This window comes from Ochotona princeps, chromosome 4, assembly GCF_030435755.1.
Source record: "Ochotona princeps isolate mOchPri1 chromosome 4, mOchPri1.hap1, whole genome shotgun sequence".
NCBI classification, from domain to species: domain Eukaryota; kingdom Metazoa; phylum Chordata; class Mammalia; order Lagomorpha; family Ochotonidae; genus Ochotona; species Ochotona princeps.
In genome coordinates this window covers 52,197,844-52,221,499 of record NC_080835.1, presented here as the reverse complement: position 1 = coordinate 52,221,499, position 23,656 = coordinate 52,197,844, and the positions used below count along the sequence as shown (strand labels likewise).

At 44.5% G+C, this 23,656-nt stretch overlaps 2 protein-coding genes across 3 annotated transcripts in view; one reads left to right on the top strand and one right to left on the bottom strand.

The window, feature by feature from the left end:
• The window catches only part of CLPB (ClpB family mitochondrial disaggregase), a 134,416-nt gene that overhangs the window by 23,617 nt on the left and 87,143 nt on the right, over positions 1–23,656 (top strand). For both annotated transcript variants that reach the window (XM_004589919.4, XM_004589920.4), the window contains exon 3: positions 1,569–1,655. In XM_004589919.4, the coding sequence (XP_004589976.1) occupies positions 1,569–1,655 (87 nt within the window). The remainder of the gene's footprint in view (positions 1–1,568; positions 1,656–23,656) is intronic.
• LOC131480230 (microtubule-associated protein RP/EB family member 1-like) lies at positions 16,730–22,229 on the bottom strand. The gene is made up of 2 exons (XM_058663978.1): positions 21,403–22,229; positions 16,730–16,818 (listed from the first exon to the last, which is right to left on the bottom strand). The coding sequence occupies exons 1-2, from the start codon at positions 22,154–22,156 to the stop codon at positions 16,730–16,732; spliced, it is 843 nt and encodes a 280-aa protein (XP_058519961.1). The 5' UTR covers positions 22,157–22,229.

The window sequence follows — 23,656 nt, the reverse complement described above, 5'->3', positions numbered from 1 at the left end:
TGGTGAGGAGCTGATCCCATTGCCTCGACTGATTGCTTCTGGTTCAGCTCTAAACCCTTTACATCACGCTGATAGAGAGGCCTTCCTGGTCTTTGAGACCAGATCAGGTTCCCTTGTGCACCTGTGGTCCCCGTTTGCAGCACTCGTGAGAAGTGTAGTTCTGTGCCTGCTGGGATGCCTGTGTTACCTCCATATAGTAAAAGGCACGCAGCCATCCCAGCAGAGCAGGATGAGTGCTGTGTGATGTTTCTCAGCCATCCTACCTGTTTGCAGCATGCGGGCTTGGTGGGCTGGTGCAGGAGAGCATTTCCTCAGCTTGGGACTCACAATCGTGTGAGGAGTCCCAGCCACACCTTTGGACTCTTCTCAACCCCCTTGGGGTTGAACTGCTCCGAAGAGTAGACCTTCCCAATCCCCTGGCCCTTCTGCCTTTTCCTCACAAGGAGATCCCGGTGGTAGGTGAATCACTCCTAACCCTGCATCTTCCCCTTTCCTGGCACAGTAGTCTCTGATTTTGTGCTGAACTAAGCCCTACCACTAAGTTATTTGCTTCCCGAAAATGAACCCCGTGTCTCCTCACCCAGTCAGCATCTAGCGTGGGATCAAGCATGTGTATATTGATTTGCTTTCAATAGCTCAGTCTTGGTCTTTCACATCACTTGTAGGCAGGCTCTATCTAGAGAAGATGTGAGGCAAGAAGGGGTCATAGCTTAAGAGTCATTAGTGACATGATTTCTAGTCACTGTACTGCCCTGTGCTGGTTGTGTGACCTTGAGAAAGTCATATCTTCATTGAGCCTGACTCCCCATCCCTGAAAAAATTCCTTGGGTTGATCAAAGAGTAGGTGACTGCAGAGTTGTGACACATGCTCAGTAGGAGTGGATTATTGCTCCTCTTCTCTCTACCCCATATCATAAAGCCCCTCTTCCTGGGACCCAGAGTCCAGACTGAGTAGTCTACTTTAAATCCTGTTCTTGCTAATTGGCCCTACAGTATTGAACCCCTGTGTACATGGCAATGACGAAGGTGGAAATGGGATGCAAGTCAGCATTTCTAACTTTTTGGTCCATCTTTCCTAGTGTAGAAGGACTGTAAATTACCCAATACCCACAGTACGGTTCAGTTTGAAGAATCAATCCTGTACACTGAGACTTGGTTAGCTATAGATAAGACCCAGCTTTAGGCATCCGTGCTGGGTTAAGGAGCAGTTAAGGAGAGATGGGTGGACTGGATGAATCAAGGAAGGCTTGTCAGGAGGTGTCACAGTTTAGGAGAAGGGCTGCGTGCTGGTGTGAGGATGGAGGATGGGGAAGATACATTGTATTCTCAAGAGGCTGTCAGCAGGAACCCTGTGAGGGGCAGAGAGAGAAGATGAAAAGGCCTTGGGCTGGGAAGACCAAAGGAGCTGGGGCTGAGCATTTAGTTCTTCAAGACCTCTTTCTAGACTCACTCAGCCTCACTGATTGTTGATTATCACTCCCTGTTTATTGACTGTTATTTCTTCTGTCATTATTTCCACCTTTATTTGGGATGAGCCATACACTGGAAATAATCTTTTGTCTGTTTAGGTTATTGTCAGAAGGTGCAGATGTCAACGCAAGGCACAAACTTGGCTGGACAGCGCTCATGGTGGCTGCCATCAATCGGAATGACAGGTGAGCATCTCCTTCCACATGGGGCCTCTCAGCTGGGACTCTGCAGACAGCCAGTCTGAATGTTCTCACCCTTGCCTGCCCCTCACCAGCATGCACATGGTGCCCTGGACCCACTGTAGATGCGGAGAGGGAAGGTGTATCTTTGGATCTGAATGCACCATCATTCACTGGCTTTGTGACCTATGATAAATCATTTGCATTGTTGTAGCAACTAAATTTTTCTTAAGATTTATTTAGTAAAGAATTATTTATTTGTATTGGAAAGGCAGATTTACAAAGAGAGGGAGAGGGGCCCGGAGGCGTGGCCTTGCGGCTGAAGTCCTCGCCTTGAATGCCCCGGGATCCCATATGGGCGCCGGTTCTAGTCCCGGCAGCTCCACTTCCCATCCAGCTCCCTGCTTGTGGCCTGGGAAAGCAGTCGAGGACGGCCCAATGCATTGGGACCCTGCACCCGCGTGGGAGACCTGAAAGAGGTTCCTGGTTCCTGGCTTTGGATCGGCGTGCATCGGCCCGTTGTGGCTCACTTGGGGAGTGAATCATCAGATGGAAGATATTCCTCTCTGTCTCTCCTCTTTGTATATCCAGCTTTCCAATAATAATAAATCTTTTAAAAAAAAAAAAAAAAAGAGAGGGAGAGACAGAAAGATCTTGTATCTGCTGGTTCATTCCCCAAGTGACCACAGTGGCCAGAACTGAGCTGATATGAAGCCAGGAGCCTGAAGAGTCCAAGTCTCCCAGACAGGTGCAGGGTCCCCAGGTTTTGGGCCATCCTCTATTGCTTTCCCAGGCCACAAGGAGGGAGCTGGGTGGGAAGTGGAGCATCTAGAACATGAGCTGGTACTCATATGGGATCCTGGCACGTGTAGGGGAAAAATTTACAGATTGAGCCGTTGTGACCAGACCTGCAACCAAATGTTTGAAATCCTATCATAGGTGATAGAGTGTACATGTGAGAGTTATCATTTTCTTGTTATCTACCATCTATGTGTGTTGTGAAGTCTGCAGTCACGGCCCCTTCTGAGAGGGCCAGTGTGCCATTTTGCTATCTATCATTACACAGTACTCCATTCTCCTGGGATTAGAATGATTATATGAAGATCAAAGTAACCCACTTTGTTTCTAGAGTTGTCTTTGAATCTCAACAACCCCAAAAATATATGAGCCTGGAGAGTTAACATGATTTGTATCAAGTCACGTGGATTTGTATCAAGTCACTTGGTTGGCTGCTGGCAGACTTTGGTGTTTTGTTCTGTGTCGTGCTGATGCTCCTGATGCCAGATCCAAGCCCAGTGTTGGATGCTGACTTTCCATCCCAGTCTGTGACAGTCCTGCCCTGGAGGCTCCATTGATACGTGGAGTTACCAATTTTTATTTTAATTCTCCTTCAGTGAGTTCCCTTTTGTTTGTTTATTGAACATATTTGAGAGGAAGAGTTGGGAAGGAGGTGGATAGAGAAAGAGAAATCTTTCAGCTGCTATTGGTTCATTCCCCAAATGGCCATAAGTACTGGGGCTGGGCCAGACTGAAGTCAGGAACCTGAAACTCCTTCCAGGTTTCCCATGTGGTTTGCAGGACCCCAAGCTCATGAGCCATCTTCCACAGCTTTGGCAGGTACATTAGCAGGGAGCTGGAAAGAAGTGGAGCAGCCAAAATTTGAACTGGTGCCCATAGGAAAGATGGCTCAACTTGCCGAGCCACAACATGGGCTTCTCAACAATACTTTGAAGATTTTGGGCCCAGCACGGTAGCCTAGTGGCGAAAGTCCTTGCTTTGCACGCACTGCCAGGATCCCCTGTAGGTGTCAGTTCTAATCCTGGCAGCTCCGCTTCCCATCCAACTCCCTGCTTGTGGCCTGGAAAAACAGTTGAAGACAGTCCAAAGCCTTGGGACCATGCATCCACTTGGGAGACCCAGAGGAGGCTCCTGGCTCCTGGCTTCGGATTGGTGCAGCTCTGGCCGTTGCAGCCACTTGGGGAGTGAATCAGCAGACAAAAGATCTTCCTCTCTGTCTCTCCTCTGTATATCTGCCTTTCCAATAAACAGATTAAAAAAAAAGATAATTCTTTGAAGATTTTTGTTTACTAGTCCTGGCCATCTTTGCTTTCATAAATAAATAAATAAATAGCAATGAAATTGAGATTTTACAATATAGGAGTGATACTGCCTCAGAGATTTAGCCGAATTTTAGATAGCTCTGTTTGCATTGCTTCTGTATTATAAACGTGTTTTCATTTGATTTCCTCGTTGACTTTATCTCTAAGCACTTTCTCTAAGAGAAAAATTGATATAAATAGTCTTAGATAATGTTTGCATATGAGAGACCTGGTTGTGATTATTAGTTGAATTTCACAGCTTAATGATAATTTGTTTCACCCTTGGAAATTATTTCTCCAGACATTTAGTAATCACCTACTCTGAGCAAGGCCCTGTGCTAGTGATCTTGGGAAGCTTGCAGCCTAATGCAGGAAAGAAACACATTGTAAAAGCATAAGGTATCCTCATCAGTGACGTCAGGGCAGTGTGTCTAAGGCGTCATTGGCCAGAGGGGTTGAGGGCACTCAATCTGGCAGAGAATTTCCATTCTCCTTGTACTCTGCGGAGAATCAAATAAGATAATGAATGAATGCACCGTAGGCTGTAAATGATGAGTTATTGCCCCTGGTGCCCACATTAGACCTCTGTGACAAGCAAAACCCGGGTGTCCTCCGCTGCTGACCCTCCACCCTGCCCAGCTGGCAGGCATTCCCACCCACAAGGACTAGCCAGTGGTGGTGAGGAAGGAGGCCTGTTCTTTCTGTGGGTAGTGTTTTCAGGGCTGAGAATGAGTAGTAAGGCTGTGTTCTTAAGAGAACTGTCAATTAGTGGTCAGATAGCTAATAAATGTGCTTGAAGGGGACACTTCTCTGAATCTAATGAGTTGTAGGTTTAACTGATTGTTCTGTCTTTATCCCGAGCCATTAGCAAATAAGTGATGTTTGTTGAGCGAAGTGAGAATGTTGACTTGTATTTACTTGCTTTGGTGCCTAGGACTAATTACCAGCTTTTTAAGCATCCATTTTGTGCCTCCTCTTCCTTCCAGAATCAAGAAGATAGATATCTATTGTAGGTAGCATGCACTCTGGTCAGATTTATTTACTCATTCTGCAGAAATGTTTTTGAGCTCTACTTTTTGCATGTACTACCCTAGGTACTTGAAACAATGTTCAGTAATAAAGGAAGATTTCTGCCCACATAGAGCTTATTTCTCCACTAGTGGTGGTCCTATGGGGGAAGAGAGGCAAAGACAGATTATAAACAATAAGGGGACAGGCATTGGGTCTGGAGGTTGAGACACTGTTTAAGAAACTCATGTCTGAGGGGTTGGGTATTGGGGACAAGAGTAACTGTTTCAAATGCCCACAAAAATAAGACAAGGATGTCTTATTTTGAGTCCTGGCTCTATTCCTAATTCCAGCTTTTTTCTAATGAGCCCCTAGGAGGCACCAGATGAAGGCTAGGTAGTTAAATCTCTGGCACCCATGTAGGAGACCTGGATTGAGTTCATAGCTTTTGGTTCTGGCCTGGCCCGGCCCAGCGCCAACTTCGGTGGGCATTTGAGGAGTGAACTAGTCAACGGGATCTCGATCTCTCTCTCTCTCTCTCTCTCTCTCTCTCTCTCTCTCTCTCTCTCTCTCTGCCTTTCAAACAAATAAATAGAAATTTTAAAAATTTAAGAACAGCTTTAGAAAAGTAGAAGTCACCCACATTCCACATTGGCATACCTAGCTTCCATGTTCAGTTCTTGCTACTGGCCCCAGCTTTCTGAATATGCAGACCCTGGTTGGCTCAAGTAATTGGATTTCTGCCACCCACCTGGAAGATCTGGATTGAGTTGCTAGCTCCTGTCTTCAGCCCTGGGGTCCTAGCTACTGGTAGCATTTGGGAATGAACCAGTGGATGTACACTGTGTCTTTCTCTCCACCTTTGAAATAAATGAATATGTATAGTATATAAGTAAACTATTTGAAGGCAAGACATCCTGCAGGACAAAAGGAAAAGTAAAAGTGATTAAAATAAAAATACCAGAAATACATTGGTTGGAGAGCATGGGCCTCATAGGTAACGTGCCTATGTGTGTAGCCTTGAAAGATTGCATTTGTGCCACCACAGTCAGCCAGGGAGTCTCTTCATATTGCAGGCATGCTTATTCTCATTAATTGCCACATCTTCTCCAGTCATGTTGGCCAAGCTTGAAATTTCACTGCTATTGAATTGGCTTTGGGTAAAGGAATAGTAGAGGGGTAGCAGAGAAGTGTTCCCTCCTTTGGAATGCCTGCAGTCCGTGGACTCAAGAGAAACACAGAGAGCAGCCCAGCTGTTTCACCTGCAGACACCTGTTTAGTGTGTGAAACCTTCAGGGATGTAGAGTGTAACAGTCTGATTGCAGAAAATTTGTCTTCTTGTGAACTTGTATTTCTGTAGTAAAGTATTTTATTTTATTCCATTTTGAATAGGAAGTAGTTCCGAAGTATAGTAGCATTAAATTTAAAAAATGTGCACAGGAACTTAATTTATAATTTATTCCATTTTAGGAGAGCTTGAGTAGAATTTAAAATGCATAAATGAACAACACAGAATAGTTAAAACCAGATCAAGATCAGAAAGCATATTGGATCAGAAAGCTCATTTCATATGAGCCAGAAATGATTTTTCTGAAAATAGGTTTACTATTTTTACAGAGAAGAGGGTAGCACTCACCTGAATTCCCTCTATCTGGAAATTGATCATTGTGTGAACACTCAGGTGTGTGTGTGGTTTTACATAAAGACTATGTTGAACTCATATAAACTAGGTAGGTAGTGAAATTGAGTGTTAATTTCTGTGGAAGTTTTGACAAGGCAAAAAAGGATAGAGGAGCTGTGTTCTGATGTCCCTTTGCAGTGTCATTTCTTTTATGTGGCCAGCAAACTTTCTGAAACTCTCCTGTGTCAGGTTCTGATATGCTAGACTGTGGGAGATTGAGAGGAAGCAGTCGTAACAAGCTTTGAGAAGCTTCCTTGGACTGCTGACATCAAGGGCTTGAGTAGTGTGGCCATTGTCTTCTGTTGCCAATCTGTCGAAGATTTACCTGCTTTTATACAACCCTAGTAACAGCTTGGGTTAAGTGTTGACTCAAGCAGCAGTCTAGGGATCTGCCTCCTTCCCCACAGAGAGCTTCCTTGTAAGCCTCCTGCTACACAACTCTTACGTAGCCTGAGTCTGGGTGCCTCATTCCGCATTGCACTTTAACCCTGACCAGCTAAAGACTTGAGTCACAGGGTCCCAGGATGATAACTGTGACTTAGCATAGCCCTCACTGGCTCGTGCAAATATAACAGCCTTTACCTAAATTCAATTAGTTTTTCTTTAGGAAGGGAAAGAAATCCAATTTTATCAAACACGGACAGACGGTGGAAGGTACTTTGATGTTACAACCTCTCAGTGATGCTTTACTTAGTCACAAGTTCATAAGCAAGAAGGCTTAATTACTTGGGAAAACACAGGATTAAAACAGGACACAATGGCTGGGTATCCGTTCTTAGGCAACTTGATTTGAACCCATGCACCCAGTTCGTGTGTGGTGCAAACTTTGATGTGTGCTATGACAAGCCACAAGTCATGACCCCTTTTGGGGGAGTCCCTTCAGATGGCATTTGCAGGATGTGTAGGCGGAGGGATAGGGCCTGCCAGGCCTATTTGTTCAACTTTGATGTCCAACCAGCCACAGGCCTCCCTGTTTGCTCTTTTACTGAGGGATGGGTTGGGAGCCTCCTACCTTCCCTAGGGGACAATGGCCAGCAATGGAGTGTGACGGCTGTTGACCATTCCAGGAGCCTGGCGGACCAGAGCAGGGCTTTGGGAGGTGTAGAGCCTGGGGGGCCAAAAGCTGTAGAGGACAGTCGTTTCTCCAGATGCAGCTTCCCTTAAAGCTCTTATGTTAGTGGGATGCTTATATTGGAGATAAAAATAGTCTCCTCAGTTACCAAGCATCACGTGACCCTCTTTCCAATGGCACTAAGGTATTTACAAATCGAAAGTTGTCTTTCCTATTACCTGCATCCAGTAGATGTACAGCAGGTAATAGTTGGAAAGAAAAATGTGATGATAGTTCTTACAATTCCTAATCCCTCAAAAAGGAAGCTTTCATAACACATCTGATAAAGGAACCCTATCTGGACTATATAGAAAACTCTCAGAAATCAATAATAAAAATAATCCAATTATCTTTTTTCTTTTTAACTTAAAAAATCTTTTTCATTGGTACTTGAAAGGTAGAGAGAGAGAGAGAGTGTGTGTGTGTGTGTGTGTGTGTGTGTGTGTGTGTGTGTGAGTGTGTGAAAGATTTTCCACATGCTGACCCTCCAAATGCTTGCAAAGCCAGGGCTGGACTAGCCTGAAACCAGGAGCCCAAAACTCCATCCATGTTTTCCATATAGGTGGCAAAGACTCAAGGATTTGAGCCATCTCCTGCCACCTCCCAAAGTTTACATTAGCAGGGAACTGGAACCAGGAATCAAACTTTGGTACTATGATACAGAACTCAAACTTTGGTACTATGATACAGAATGCGAGCATCCCAACCACTAGGCAAGTGTCTTAATTTGTGTTTATTTCTGTGTTTTAAGTTTGAAAGGCAGAGAGGCAGAGATGGATTGCTCATCTGCTGATTCATTCCCCAAATTCCCTACTCATTTTCCCACATTGGGTGTCAAGGACACAGGTGCTTGAGCCATCACTCTTGGGCTGTGCATTAGCGGAAAGCTGGAACTGGAAGCAGTGCTAGAACTTGGTCTCTGGCACTCAGAAATGGGACATGGACATTCCAAGTAGCATCTTAGCCACTGTGCCAAGCACTTACTACCCCTCCTCTTTTTTTTTTTAAAGATTTATTTATTTTATTACAAAGTCAGATATACAGAGAGGAGGAGAGAGAGGAAGATCTTCCATCCGATGTTTCACTCCCCAAGTGAGCCGCAACGGCCGGTGCGCGCCGATCCAAAGCCAGGAACCTGGAACCTCTTCCGGGTCTCCCACACGGGTGCAGGGTCCCAAATCTTTGGGCCGTCCTCGACTGCTTTCCCAGGCCACAAGCAGGGAGCTGGATGGGAAGTGGAGCTTCCGGGATTAGAACTAGCGCCCATATGGGATCCCAGGGCGTTCAAGGCGAGGACTTTAGCCGCTAGGCCACGCCGCCAGGCCCAACCCCTCCTCTTTTTTAAGAGAGCATAAGATTTGAGCAGACACTTCTTCAAGGAACAGATGGTAGCATGCATGTGAAAAGATATTCAGCATTGTTAGGCATTGGAGAAATGTCAATAAAGATTATAATGAAATACCATCACACATGGACTGTTTGAGCTAGAATTAGGAAAAACTGACAATACCAAGTGCTAGCAAGGATGCAGAGCAATTCCTATCATACATTTTTTGATAGAAACATATAATGGTATAACCATATTAGAAATATTTGGACAGTTTCTTACAAATGTAAAGCATGTTTACCATACAACCCAGCAGTACCAGCTTGTAGATATTTTTCCAGGGAAAACAAAAACACATTTACCAACAAAGTCCTCTGTGCAAAAGCTTAATTTTTATTCAGCAAAAATTTGAAGCAACCTATAGATCCTTCAGTTGATCAATGCACAGACTATGCTATGTCCGTGCAGTGGAATACTACTCACCAGTAAAAGCCAGTCACAACCAAATTCCGCACAGGCAAATCTCAAAAGCATTATGCTGTAAAGCCAACCACAGCTAGCTACCTTTTTGAAAAGGTAGTACTATGAAGAGAAAGCAAATCAGTGGTTGCCAAGATTTGAGAGTGAGAAGAGGCGGGTATAAAGAAAGTTTTGGATAATGAAGATATTCAATATCTTGATGGTGTTGGTTAAATGACTATATATGATTAGCAAAATTCATCAAAGTATAAAAATGATTTTACTCTGTGTACATGATGCTTTCACATAGTTACAAAGGGCAACTGACTTTTCAAAAAATCTTTTTAAAAGCTGTCATCCCTCTAGTTGTCATTCATTATGACCAGGCACATACTGAGAATTGATGTTTGTAGTGTCGGAAAGTCCTATTGTCAGTGGTCACATGGAATATTTTAAATTCTCATTTAATTAAATATTTTAAATTTTCATTTAATCTTACAAGGGGATGGGGCATTAACTCTCTCTAATTCACATTAGAGTACTATGTATTCTGTTTACTGGTAGAGAGTGGAGGTACAGGAATTCACACCCTTGTTGGTGCCTTGCAGAATTCTTGCTGTAGTCACAGACCCACTTACAAGAGGTAGTTCCATGCAGTGGGCTTGCCTAAACTCACTTGATTCTTCATTGCATAGGGAGAAACTAGGGGGCTGCAAGTTTGTCTACCACACCACACCCCTGGTCTGCCCTGCAGAGGCCACCTAATGAGGATTTGTGATGCTTTAATCTAAGACACTAGAAGATGACAACAGTGCAGGGAAATTCAAATGTAAGTTCACTTGGGCCTGCTGTTTGCAGGTGAGAACAGTGAGGGAGCATGAAGTACTGGCTGAACTGTTTGAAATTCCCCACCAGAGTCTCCCTCTCTTCCTCCCTCCCTCTGCCTTTCTCCTGGAGCATTTCATCAGCACCGGAAGGACTGGTTCCCGGCACTGCCTTCCCTGCTTGGCCAGGGTCCCTGAGGAACTGAGCTAATGAGTGGATAACACGCATTTGCCAAGGCCTTCCTGGATGCGGTACCTGGGCTTTGTTCATTTTAAAATGCTGCCATTCTTGGCTGAAAACCATTTAATTCCTCTCATAGCCATCTTTTATTTTTAGCATTTGCTTGTTTTCCCTTCACCTTACAAGGGGATGGGGCGTTAACTCTCTCTTTAAGAAGCCAACTTCCCCTACCAGATTACTGTAATGCAAGGAGAGGTTTTTCTAGGTCTGCCTTTGTGGGCTGTGGACTCCAAACCACTTGGTCTTTCTTCTGGACTCTACCACCTGTGGAAGGAAAGGGCAGTGGCTGCTCACTGAAGGCTTCTTGATGCTCTACTATGTTCTGGGTAATTCTGTGAAATTAAAATAGACAATCACTCACTCTTCCCAAACTCAGGCTGACAGAAAATAACTAAAACAAGTCCCACTTTGACCACAGTATGTGGTCAGGGTCACAGAGAAGACCATGCTGTATGGAGGCGATGGGAAAAGAGGCTCTTTCCCAGACCTGGGCCTGGAATGGGGGCTAGATCGTGGTTCTGAGTGAGCATGAGCCTACCAAGTTGAGAAAGCAGGATGTGCAAAGCTGGCAGGATGTGAAGATCAGAGACTGAAGTTAAGATCTTAACCAGCATAGACCATGATCTTCTCTGGCTCTGACAGTTTAGCAGGTAGAACAGTTGCAGGCTCCAGAGCCAGACTTCTGGGTTCAAATCTAGCTCTATCTCTTCCTATGTAGGTCCTTTTGACAGTATCTTTCACGTTTTTAAGATGCTTTCCTCAGTCATAAAATAAGGCTAAGCAGATATAAAGACCTGCTTATTTATGTGAAAGGTAGAGTCATAGAGATGAAGAGACAGAGAGAGCTTCATCTGCTTATTCACTCCCAAAAAGGCCTCACCAATCAGAGCTGGGCCAGTCCGAAGCCAGTTGCCAGGAGCTTCTCCCACATCTTCCATATGGATGCAGGAGCCCAAGCTCTTATGCCATTCTCTGCTGCTTTCAAGGCACAATAGTGGACTGGGTCAGAAGTGGAGCAGCCAGGACTCAAACTGGCACCCATGTGGAATGCTAGCACCGCAAGTGGTGGCTTTACCCACTATGTGACAGTACCAGCTCCCTAAAGGTTATTTTGAGACTTGAGTTTTGTTTTGTTTTTAAGATTTATTTTTTATTGGAAAGTGATATACAGAGTAGGAGAGAGAGGAAGATCTTCCATCTGTTGATTCACTTCCCAAATGGCACAATGGCTGGAGCTGAGCTGATCCAAAGCCAGGAGCCTCTTCCAGGTCTCCCACATGGCTTTGGGCCATCTTCGACTGCTTTTCCAGGCCACAAGCAGGGAGCTGGATGGGAAGCAGAGCTGCCAGGATTAGAACTGGCACCCATATGGGACCCGGGCATGTGCACAGCGAGGACTTTAGCCACTAAACTACCGCGCTGGGCCCAAGGCTTGAGTTTGTAAGGTTGTATCAGATGTTGAGAATGGTACCTGCCGCATAATAAGTGCTTACCATCCAGGTTAACAGGAACATGGTGGGGACTGCAGCAGCAGTGTCCTAGTTCCTGTTAATACAAGTACTCATCTGACCATTATGGGTCACCCCTGAAGGAGGTTGGTGAAAGGCTTGCAAGGAAGCCTACCTTAGTTTAGGGTATCCGTGGGTTAGATCTCTTCTGTATCTCAAAGGTGACTCAGAAACAGATGGAATTTTTTTTCCAGTCCTTTTTATCTAAGCTGGGTTTAGAACAGGGGGCCCTAAGCAGAATGCCTTGATGTGGAGCTGGCTTTTGTTCCAGGTGACCGCTGCCTGATGTGTAGCGTTGCCCAGTATTTCCCAGCAAGGAAGGGTGGGTGAGTGTTGTGGCTGAGTGCCCAGAATGCCAGCACCATGCCCCCAGAAAAGTGTGCTGGGCTTGACGTTTCTCCCACCACTGCTGCTGTGGCCGATTATCTCTGAGTAACAAAGAGTCATTTCTAATCCCATTTGGAATCGTTGCTGAAGATAATCTGGTTTCAGAGTAATGATATTCCAATTCCAACGTGCACCCGTTTCTAGTTTGGCAGACAACGCTTCGACCTCAGGCAACCCAAGACAATGTTCTCTGGAAAGCAGTGCCAGCTAATTTGCCTAACATGACCGTCTCACATAGTAAGGGGGGTGTTGATCCCCCTTACTACAGTACCGTGTCCCCTCTTAGTTTTCTACATTCAGTGCAATGTTCTTGGAGACTCTCAGCTGGGGACAGGAAAGCATCCACTGCTCATCTGGTTCTGCTCTTTGTGGTGCTCCATTTTTCGGGACCAAGATATAGTCCAGTCCCATACCTCTATAAAGCAGTTGTTTGTGCCACCAGCTGCTTATTTTAATAGGGCTGCTAGGTGTGTGATAAGATGGTCATGTGTTGGGTTCATCAAGGTAACTCGCTGTCTGTGGTGATGTACACATGAATAAAATATCTGGAAACAGTACAGTCAGATTGATAAGTTGTGAGTAACTTGGCGGTTGTTGACATATGAATGGACATCAGCCTGGTGAGCAGACTCAGGTGGTGAGCCCTGTGGCTCTGTCCTCCTCCGTAGTCACTTCTCTGATTTCATTGAGGTCATTGATAAATGCCTACTATGTTGGCAGATTAAATAGAGCTTAAAGAGGCATTATTCGTATGTTGGGTAGAAGAGCTAGGAACATAAAGAATTCCCCCCCCCATAAAAAAAAAACCTCAGTGGTCTAAAGCAGTGTGATCATAGCATGAAAATAGATGAGTATCTAAGTCAGCAGTTAAAACCAAAACCAAAACAAACCAAAAAAATAAACTGTGAAGTCCAGTGTATAGTACTAAGTAGTAAAGCCAAAGAGCTGACTGCAACTCAAATGTGTAAATCAGCAGGATAGTGTCACAGTTTGGATTGACTGAACATAGAGTTATAACCCTTTACAGGCCCTATGTGCAAGAACAGAGATAACCAAGCAGGGTCCCTGCTTAGGGGAGGACGCTATCTAGTTGTCTGTAATATGCTTAGTAAATAATAGGGACTCTGGAATGAGATCCCTGCATTTAAAACCAGGTTCCACCTCTTAATGACAGTTTTTCTCTTCTGCGAAATGGGAAGAGTGATAGCACCTACCTTAACATAATATGTTTGCAGAGATTGGAATGCAGCTAAAACTTCTTAGTGCAGTACACTAAATGTACAAAGTACCCAGTAGACCTCTGCTGCTATTAATAATATTATTGTGTTTCTTGTTCTTTTCACCTGAGATCTTAAATGCTGTACCAGCCTTGTCATTCTGAATGGAGTATTTGCCTAGAGAGTCTTGTCTGGGTCCATACTGTAGTAAGTACCCCTAACAGCACCTGATCTAGGTGTGGGCCAGTTTGGCAACCATATGAAACACACATCAGGAGACATAGAAATGTATTTAGAACTACACTGAGGATGTGAGATTAGATTGCCTGAAAACCCTGGAATGGATGGTCTTGATTCCTTGGCTTTCTGTTTAAAGCATTCTGCCTTCCTTGAGCCTTGCCCTCAATTAATGTACCTTCCTTCTGAGCCCATCACTGACTTTGACCCTTGTCCATCTCGAGAAATTATGGCCTGGTTTGCTTTAACCATCATGGGAAAGTGTCACTGTCCTATTGTATAGTAAGGACTCAGTGACCGGCATAGTGAGGCAGCTAATGAATGCTAAGAGTGAGAGCCAGGGTGGTCTGGGGAAATGTGTATGAGGTGTAAACTCAAACAGACCTGACTTTGAATATTGGTTCCTATGCTTATTTAGTGCGTACACTAGAGTAACTTGTGCCATTTTCCTGAGCTTCCATGTCCTCGATAAAATGAGAGGGGGGAGTTGTAAGGATCTGAGAGTGAGTGTGAAGTGCCTAACATCCTGTGACTGCTTTGTTAAAATTATCGATCTTTACCTTTTAAAGTAAACAAAGATTATTATCCTCATTTGAGGAAATTGGAGCACACTTTCTGCAAAGAAAGCACTTCCTCCTTATCTTCCATTCATTCCTAAAGGACGCTGTTTTTGTCTTTGTTGTTTGTTTGTTTTATTGCAAAGTCAGATATACAGAGAAGAGACAGAAAGATCTTCCGTATGTTGATTTACTCCCCAGGTGGCCACAGTGGCCAGAGCCTCTTCCAAGGCACCCACGCTGGTGCAGGGTCCCAAGGCTTTCCCAGGCCACAAGCAAGACTACTTTCCCAGGCCACAAGCAGGGAACTGGATGGGAGGCAGGGCAGCCAGGATTAGAATCAGCTCCCTTATGGGATCCTGGAGCATGCAAAGCGAGGACTTTAGCTGTAGTCTACCGTGCCTGGCCCAGGATGCTGGGTTTACAAAGAAAACTGACCCTGCCCTGGTTCCCTAGCTGCTACCCCAGGCCATGGGTCCTCCACGTTTAGCACATGCCAGTGCGCTTGGTCAGGCCACCCGGCTTCCCTGGCCAGCGAGCACAGCTCATTTGACTATAGCCAAGCCCCTGGACTGTGACCTCTTCGCTTCCTCCCTCGTGGAGGTGTGTGTGGGTTGAGAATAGGTCACTCTTTGTCTTCTCCATTGGACCCAGGGAGCTCCTCCAGTGACCCTCTTTATATGTGGGGTGGGGAGGAGCCCGCGGCAGCGGTGGGGAAGCTTCTGAAATGCACCATTGTGTGGGGCAACCAGGAGCTGGGATTCACTGCCCTTCTTGCTTCACCAACTCCAGCTGCCAGCCAGCCGTCTTTGACACACGCCTGGCTTCTCACAGGCCCAGCTTGCACCACAGGCTTCCTCACTGTTCCCTAAACAAAGTAAGGACTCCAAGCCCCTGCGGCCATGGAGAGCATAAAGCCTGAGCATTAATCAATATCACTAGCCTCCTGGTACACTGTGACTCTCACCACCAGAAAGTCACAGCTCATGGAGGCCAGTGTGCGCCAGCCTGCCTACATGCGCTGCGCTTCTAATCTTGTTACAGCCTGAACAGCAAATTAATAAGCAGTGTCTCCAGAGGGAGTTCCATGAATCCCAGGAGCTGCCACTTAAGGGCCACCCTCCTGTTCATTTCCTTAGCTGTCTGGGAACTGCCTGTGGCCCAGGAAAGGCCTGGTATTCAGGAGAGGATGAGGGAGTTTCCAGGCATAAACCTGTGGCCTGGTCTGGCCCTATAGGTGAGAGAAGGCTGGACAGGACAGGAGCTGTCTTCCACCTTTCTCCCTCACTTTTTAATTTTATTTACTCATGCACTCATTCAGAAAACATCTGATTGTGCCCCCCTGCCTCAGAAGGCTGGGCTGAATTGTCTCCTTTGTTACGTAGTATGTACCTGCATAAGGATTTCTCTGGAAAGCATACAAAGGGGTCTGCAGAACGCTTGTGGGAAGTGCACATTATGAAAAAAAAAAAACTGTATGTGATTTTCAAGTATTTTGCACCAGAATGTTTTAAATCCATTCTCTGTGAACTTTGTGCAGTACCCTCCTGTCCTCATGAGCAGAAGGGCTGGGTAGCAGTGTAAGTTACTTTGACAGTGCCCTGCAAGGTTGGCTTCCAAGTGGCTTGCCAATCTGCCTGACAGCACATGAAGAGTTCCAAGTCCCCATGTCCTCGACCTGGTACTCAGCACTGCACAGCTCACTAACTTCTGCATGTACATTGAATTTCAAGCAGTTATCTTGTCTTACCATTCATTTCTCTAGTAATAAATAAGCTCGAGGAGCTCTCAAATAATGATGATCCTTTATTTTATCTTATTTATTTATTTATTTGGTTTTCTCCTTTGGGAATTGGCTGTTTGTATCCTTGTCCTATTTTTCCTTTGGGCTTCCTGATAACATTTCTGTTAAAACCCAAGTTGAGGCCAAGTGCTCTCAGGTCTGTTTGGGTCTATACCTGAGAGTCAGTATGGAGGTGGGGGCAGCACCATGTAGCTCATGTGCTGCAGATACTTTTTGCTTCCATAAATTAGCAACAAGATTAGGGTTTCTGGAGAGTATCTGCATCCTTTAAGCTGCATTGGTAGGCTTATCTTTCCACGTACTAAACCCTCAGCTGGCTAGCAGGTTGTTGATGGTCCTTAGTCTGCCCTATGAGAGCCTGCTGTTTGAGTGGAAATGTTTCCTGTTAGAGAACAGTGTAATCAAATGGAGTGTTGTATTCCGCCTTCCTTGATGCATCTATTAAGTCCATGAAGAGCTAGCCATTACACTACAGCTCGTTCAGTACGGGATGCTAGTGTTTTAAGTTACTAATACCTAAACCCCAAGCACAGCTTAGCAGCCAGTATCATGGCCTCAGAACAGAGAAGAGGCTGTAGGCATCTGTGGTGGGTCACCTCTGCTGGCCTGCCTGCCTGCCTTTATGCTGTCAGATTCTGTTCTCGTAGCTGGCTCAGTACTCCATAGTCAGCCATCTCCTCATCTAAGTCCCCTTCTTCCAAATGCAGTTCTGAGTTTTGGAATTTCGTTCTGCTTTAGCTGAAAACTTAAAAGAGGTAAAAATCATTTCATTTCCAAAATCCCCTCACTGCTACTCTTGGATGCTGCTTCACAAATCTTGTTTTTACTTGAGGTTGGCATCTGTGTTCCTCGGTTTATGATCCTACTTTTCTGTCTCATCCCTAAGTCCACGATCCCTGACCTGGCGTTTGACTGCCTGCCTTGTGTTGTCTCTGTTGCTTGGCACCTGACGGTGGGTTCTGTTTTTGACTGCACTGCTTGGCATTCCTCTGGTTTTAGCCTAGTGCCAAGCCTGTTCTCGCCTGTCTTCCATTAGCTTTCTCTAACTTGTCTAGCCAACTACCATATTCCCTCCCTGCTGCAGCCCATCCTTCCTGTGAGATGGTTTTGGTCATCAAAACCTGTGAACCGTACTTTTAGCCTGGTCAGAGCTGGCTTCTCCAAAAAAGGCCTGACCCCTTTTGAGCTTGTTAGATGACTTTATGTATGCTTTATGGCAGTTGAACAAAAAACCTCTTAACCATCCGGTAAGATGTCCCTATTGGTCTCAGCAGCCATGGTTCCTATAGTCCCATCTGTACTCCCCAGTGGGGCTGCTACTTTGTGAGTTTTATTAGAAGTGAGGGAAGTTGTGCCAGGTTGCAGGATGAATCACTATCTTGGGTCCTTACCCTGTTTGGTCTCCAAGTTTGTAGAGTGAATGCCCATTTCATTTGATTGGGTTAGCAACCATGGAGCCCATCTCACTCTCTTCTCATCACCCTGCCAGACCACTGTCTGCCCTGCAGGGCTGAAGGCCGCATACATGGTTGCTTAGACACATCCTGCAGCCTGCAAATTGGACAGATGGAATCAATACTCCTGAACCTGGAAAGGGCCAGGTAGCGCAGTTAGTGACACTGAGTGCCTGAAGGGACAGCCTGCCGTGGGAGGGGGTGTGATTGGATGGTGATTGGACACAGTGGCTGAGGATTAACCAAATTATGTCCCTTTGAATTTAGATCAACATACCCTTCTCACTTGTATTTTAAAACATGTCAACTTGTGCGGAATACAGCTTTCTTAAACATGGGGGCTATGCACTGGGTGTGCCAGATATGGATTTGGTGCGTGCCGTAGCCCAGATTTGTGTTATTACTCAGGTCAGAAAGAGAGCTGATACTTTGTGGAGCTTCCTTATGTGGCAGGAGCTGTGGAGTTCTGTATACTTAGGACCTCCAAAGGAAGAATCAGGGGTTCCTCTGCACTGGTAAAGAAGTAGAGGCTTGAAGATGTCAAACTTTGTCTAACAGCACATAATCATTTGTGATAGAGCTTTAACTTGAACCTGGGTCCCCCTGTGTGTATTAGAAAATGCCATACTGTCTTCCCACATGCACCTCTGGGCCTCCCTATAGCTCTAGCAAAGGGTCAAGTGCGAAGTAATATGCTTATCTTTTGTTGAGAACTCATTATACACAAGACAGTGATTTAGGCACTTTGCATTCTTTAATGCCACCATATAAGTTTGAGCCAGATATTGTTATTCCTGAAGATCACTGTGAAACACAAAATGGTGGTTTTTGAATTTCATCACTCCTGTAATTAATAGTTGTCATTCTGTGTAAGGAAAAGCTTTTCTTCTCCCCCACTTATTAATTTGTTTTCAACATGTATTTGTGAAACCTTATTTTCTTTATAGTTTATAATTGTAATTTTATTAATATAATGGGTTATCATCTGTTATTGTCTTTATTCATTTGGATGACCAGATTGTCCTGAGTTTTGCAGCTGGTGCTTAGAGCGGTGCCGCCTCTCTCTTGATACTGCTTCATATCCCAGTCAGCTAGGTGGCCAGACTTTTTATTCTCTCCTGGCTTTTAACTTTCTGGGATAAAGGAGAACTAATATCAGTGTTAATCCAGGCTGTGTGTAAAGTAAGAGTAGGTAGTCTGCAAATGAGAACCCATGCCTCTTGTCCTACCTTCTTGAATCCATTCTCAAGAACCAGTGGAGGGCCCGGCGGCGTGGCCTAGCGGCTAAAGTCCTCGCCTTGAATGCCCCGGGATCCCATATGGGTGCCGGTTCTAATCCCGGCAGCTCCACTTCCCATCCAGCTCCCTGCTTGTGGCCTGGGAAAGCAGTCGAGGACGGCCCAGAGCATTGGGACCCTGCACCTGCACGGGAGACCCGGAAGAGGTTCCAGGTTCCCGGCTTCGGATCGGCGCGTACCGGCCCGTTGCGGCTCACTTGGGGGGTGAATCATCGGATGGAAGATCTTCCTCTCTGTCTCCCCTCTTCTGTGTATATCTGGCTGTAATAAAAACATGAATAAATCTTTAAAAAAAAAAAAAAAAAAAAAAAAAAAAGAACCAGTGGAGTGATTGTTACACTTGCAGAGATTTAGAAGGAAATATACCAAGCAACCAATAGTGGTGATTCCTGGAATTTAAATTAAGGGGATGGATTTGGGAGATTTTGATTCTTTAGTACTTCAATATAGTGTGAACTTTTAAAATGATCTTTAATATTTGTAGAGGGGTGAAAGCATGTGTGATGGAGTTGCACCTGCTTTTCCCCTTCCTCAGCTCCAGGGCTCTGCTCCCTGCAGGCACGGCTTTCGGCTCTTCGGCTCTTCGGCTCTTCGTGCTTTGTGCCTGCAGCGTACGGGGGTCCTCCCACTTTCCACTCTCAGAGCTGGCTACTCAGCCTTCCTGTCTGAAAGACCACTTCCTCTGGGAGACTTCCTTTTTTATTTTTTTTTATTTATTGGCAATAAGATGTTTTAAAATATATGTGCATTGCAGAAAAGCTCAGTCAAACCAGTTAACAAATATTACATCATACAAATATTTCTTGTGGAGAGAATGCTTAAAATCTACTCTCAGCAAACAGTTTTCAAGAATACAATACATGGTTATTAGCTGTTTAGGTTTTGTTTCTCCTCTCTGATTGAAATTATATATCCTTTGGCCATCCTTACCTGCTGCCCCACCACTCCAGCATTTGGTAACTACCATCGCACTCTCTGCTGCTGTTTTAATATTCCTAGCATCTGCATATGAGATCATACCTAGCTCATTTCACTTAAGACCCTGTTCTCCAGATCTGTCTATGTTGTCACAATAATAAGATTTTGTTCTTTTATTTTTTTAAGGCTGAATACTACTCCACTATAATATATCATGTTTTCTTTGATGGGAAATGGGTTGGTTCCATGTCTTGGCTGTTGTAAAAAGCGCTGCCGTGAGCATGGGAGATCTCCATATATCTCTTCAACAAACTGATTTTATTTCCTTTGTATACTCAACACTGGAGTGGCTGGTGCATGTGCTATTTTTGCTTTTAACTTTTTTTTAGAAACCTCAAAATACTGTACAAATATTTTCATTCTGTGAGCTCAGTTGATTGTTCGTTTTGCAGAAACATTTTATCTTGATGTAATTCTTTTTGTCTACTTTTTTTTTGCTTTGGGTATCCTATCTAAAAGAATTTTTGGAATAATGTCACAAGTCTTTTCCTGTATGTATTCGTCTAATAGTTATTACATCTTTATGCCTTGCCTTTAAGTCTTCAATCCTCTTGGAATTGGCTTCTATATTCAGTGTGAAAAGAAAGTCTGATCTCATTCTTTTGTATATGAATACTTAACTTTTCCCAGAAGCACTAACTGAAAAGACTGTCCATTCCCTGTTGTCTTCTTTGCATCTTTGTTGAAATTCAATTGAATACAAACCAATGTGTTTTTTTTTCTGGACGCTGTTCTGTTGAGTGGATCTCTGGCTGTTTTCATGCCAGGCTGTGCTTTTTTGATTATTATGGCTTTGTAGCATATTTTGAAATCAGGTAGTGTGACGCTTCCAGCTGTATTCTCTTTTGCTCAAGATTGCTTTGGCTGTTTCAGATCTTTTGTGGTTTCATACAAATTTTCAGATTTATTTTTCCATTTCTGTGACAAATATAAGAATCTTGGTAAGGATTGTGTTGAATGTGTAGATCACTTTAGGTAATATCAACATTTTATGGATTCTCACAACCCATGAATCCCAGATGATGTCTTTTCATTAATTTTATCGGTGTTTTATAGTTTTAAGTATACAAATCTTTCACTCCTCTTTGCTCAGTCTACCCCTTAGTTTTTCTTTCATAACTATTCTGAATATGGTAATTTGTTGATTTCTCTTTTATTTTTTTTAATTAATTTATTTTCTTTTATTTTTTAATTTTATTTTTTTTTAAATAAAGCAAACATTTATTAAACTATAATAAAAACATTCCATCAAATTACAAAACCTGAGCAAGAAAAACAAACGGCACATGCTTAACTGTAGTTGACATTCAAATAAAATTTGCATTCCCAAAATATTATACAGTAATTAGAAAATACCAGCCAAAGTAATATTAGAATACTTTTACGTGCGATCTCAACAAATTTGAACAGAAGCAAATTTTAACAAAGGTAAATTTTACAGTGAAACGTAGCAGTAGATTAAGGATCTTAACATGTTTATTTTACTGCTATTTGACACTATGATACAAAAATAAGAGGATTTACTTGACATTTTTAATAAATATCTCGTGGGCTGTTGAGTGCCTTTGTCTGTAGCATACAGAATGTCCACAATCCTCTGCAAAACAGGGTCATTTTCCCCCTCGTTCTCCTGGCAAATCAATTCAATGTTTCTTAGCTTTCCTAAATAGAAATCTCTTTCTTTCTCCAAGTCTTCGAAGGTAAGTTTCAATACATTGACCTGCTGCATCAACTCAGCTGCTGCATCATCTCCATTGCCCACCCCGGGATTCTTGCGCACCACCCTTGCGCCAGCCTTAGGAATTGCAGTAGTTCTCTGTGTTGAAATGGGCCTCTGTGACGCTGCACCACCAGAACTGAGAGGTTTCTTCCGTTTGTTCAGAGCTGGAGCGACAAGTGAGGGAGCCACAGCAGTTTCTTGACCTTGCCTGGCAGCCACAGGGTCATAGTCTTTTCCATCATAGTTTGCATCAAAAAACTTCTTGAACCACTGAACAAATTTAAAATTGTCTTGAAATTTTCCTTTTACTAATTTGTCCACAGGAATTATTTTGTCTACACCCATTCTCTTAAAACCTGCTTGTAGTATTTTGAAGTTCTGGATGTATTCATGTTCTAGCTTAGCTTGGAATTTCACTTTCTTCAAGGCAATGGAGCCAGGGAACAACATGTCCATAAACTGACAGTACGCAGCCCCTGAGCACAACTGCTCGATCTTGGTCAGATTCAGTTGCAGAGACTCATTGATCCAGGCCAGCATGTCATGTCGACTTAGGTTATCACTGGTGACCGACGTCGAGTATACGTTCACCGCCATCTTCGCCTCTTGGCAGAACCGTATCCGCTGCCTGCGCCCCGCTCCGGTTCCATCTTCGTCTCGTTCAAACCGCCCGACCATGATTTCTCTTTTAAATTGTTGATTAAAGTATAGAAACATCACTGATGTTTCAATGTTGGATTTTTTTTTTTTTTTGCAAAATCTTTTATTGTTGTTTTCTACACAAACCCACAGGTTAGGCATCAGCTTCACCATCTACAAGGGTTCTGTGTGCCCGCCCACTGCTTGACCCATGATATTGTAGCTGTGGGCAAGGATAGCGCCATCCTGCACTGGCCCATTTCCAACCTGCTGTACCTCAGAGATGCCAAGTGACAACCCCACCTTGCTAATGGAGTTCAGGGTCCTCGGACTGAATCCTTGCCATGACCCTTCATGGTACATGTAGGGTAACCAAGGTCCAGAGAGGGACAGTGAGTGTCCCTCCTCACAATGTCACACAACAGGTTAGGACTCAGTGTTGATTTTGTGTCCTGCAACTTCTGATTCATTTATTAGTTCTGACAAGTTAAGGGATGGAGGGAATTGCTTTGGTTTTGTGGTGTTTTGATTTTGTTTTTTTGTGGAGTCTAGGGTTTTCTGTGTATTAGATCATGTAATCCGGGGCTGACATCATGGCACAGCAGGTTGAGCGACTGCCTATAGTCATCTGCATCCCATATGGGTATGGCTGCTGCATTTCCAATTCAGCATCCTGCCGAAGAGCCGGGGAAACCAGTAATATATCACCTCCCTGTGCCCACATTGGAGACCCAGAGGAAATGCCAGGCTCCTGTGTTTGGACTGGCGTGGCCTTGGCTGTTCTGACCATTTGGGGAGGGAACCAGCAGATGAAAAATCTTTCTCTGTGTAAATCTGGTGTTCAAATGAAATAAATAATTGTTTTTAACAGGTTAGGAATTACAGCTGAGGAACTTCCATAGACAGTTCCATGACATGCGTATGTAAGTCGGGGACTGACAGCAAATTGGTTTGGAGGGGAGAACAAGAGTGAGAGAAGTGGGTCTGATAGCACCATCTGTGGGGGGAATTTGGGCTCACTCCTGTGCAGCTGTCATCTCTGCTGACTCTCAAGAGCTGTGGGTGGGATTAGGCCTTGCTTGGGAGCTAAGGAAGCGCCGCAGCTGGGTTGGGGTTCCCACTGGTGAGGACTAGAATAGGATTGGGGGCAGCAGGCTTGGCTAGACATGAATACAGCCTGCACTGCCACAAGTATGCACTGAGACTATGGAGTGCCAGATTGGGCTAACTCCACCCCCCATTGGTACTCGTGAGAGCCAGGTTGGGTGTAGAACAGGCCAGGCTAAGTCTTGACTCCTACTGAACTATGTGAAAGCTGTGTCTGGGCATGGACCAGGCAATGCTGGGCTGCAGCAACCACAGCAAGTACTAGAATGGGTGTGACTGGTTGAACAAGGCCACTGTTCATGCCAGGGCAGGAGGTAAACAAAGTTAACCTGGGCCAACAATCCACTGGTG

Bases quoted from the DNA above. Each gene is read 5' to 3' on its own strand.
- LOC131480230 (XM_058663978.1), bottom strand. From the start codon at position 22,156: ATGGCGGTGAACGTATACTCGACGTCGGTCACCAGTGATAACCTAAGT. The intron at 16,819-21,402 runs GCACTCAACAGC...TCCAAAACTCAG, and splicing joins TCTGTATGCTACAGACAAAG to AACTGCATTTGGAAGAAGGG.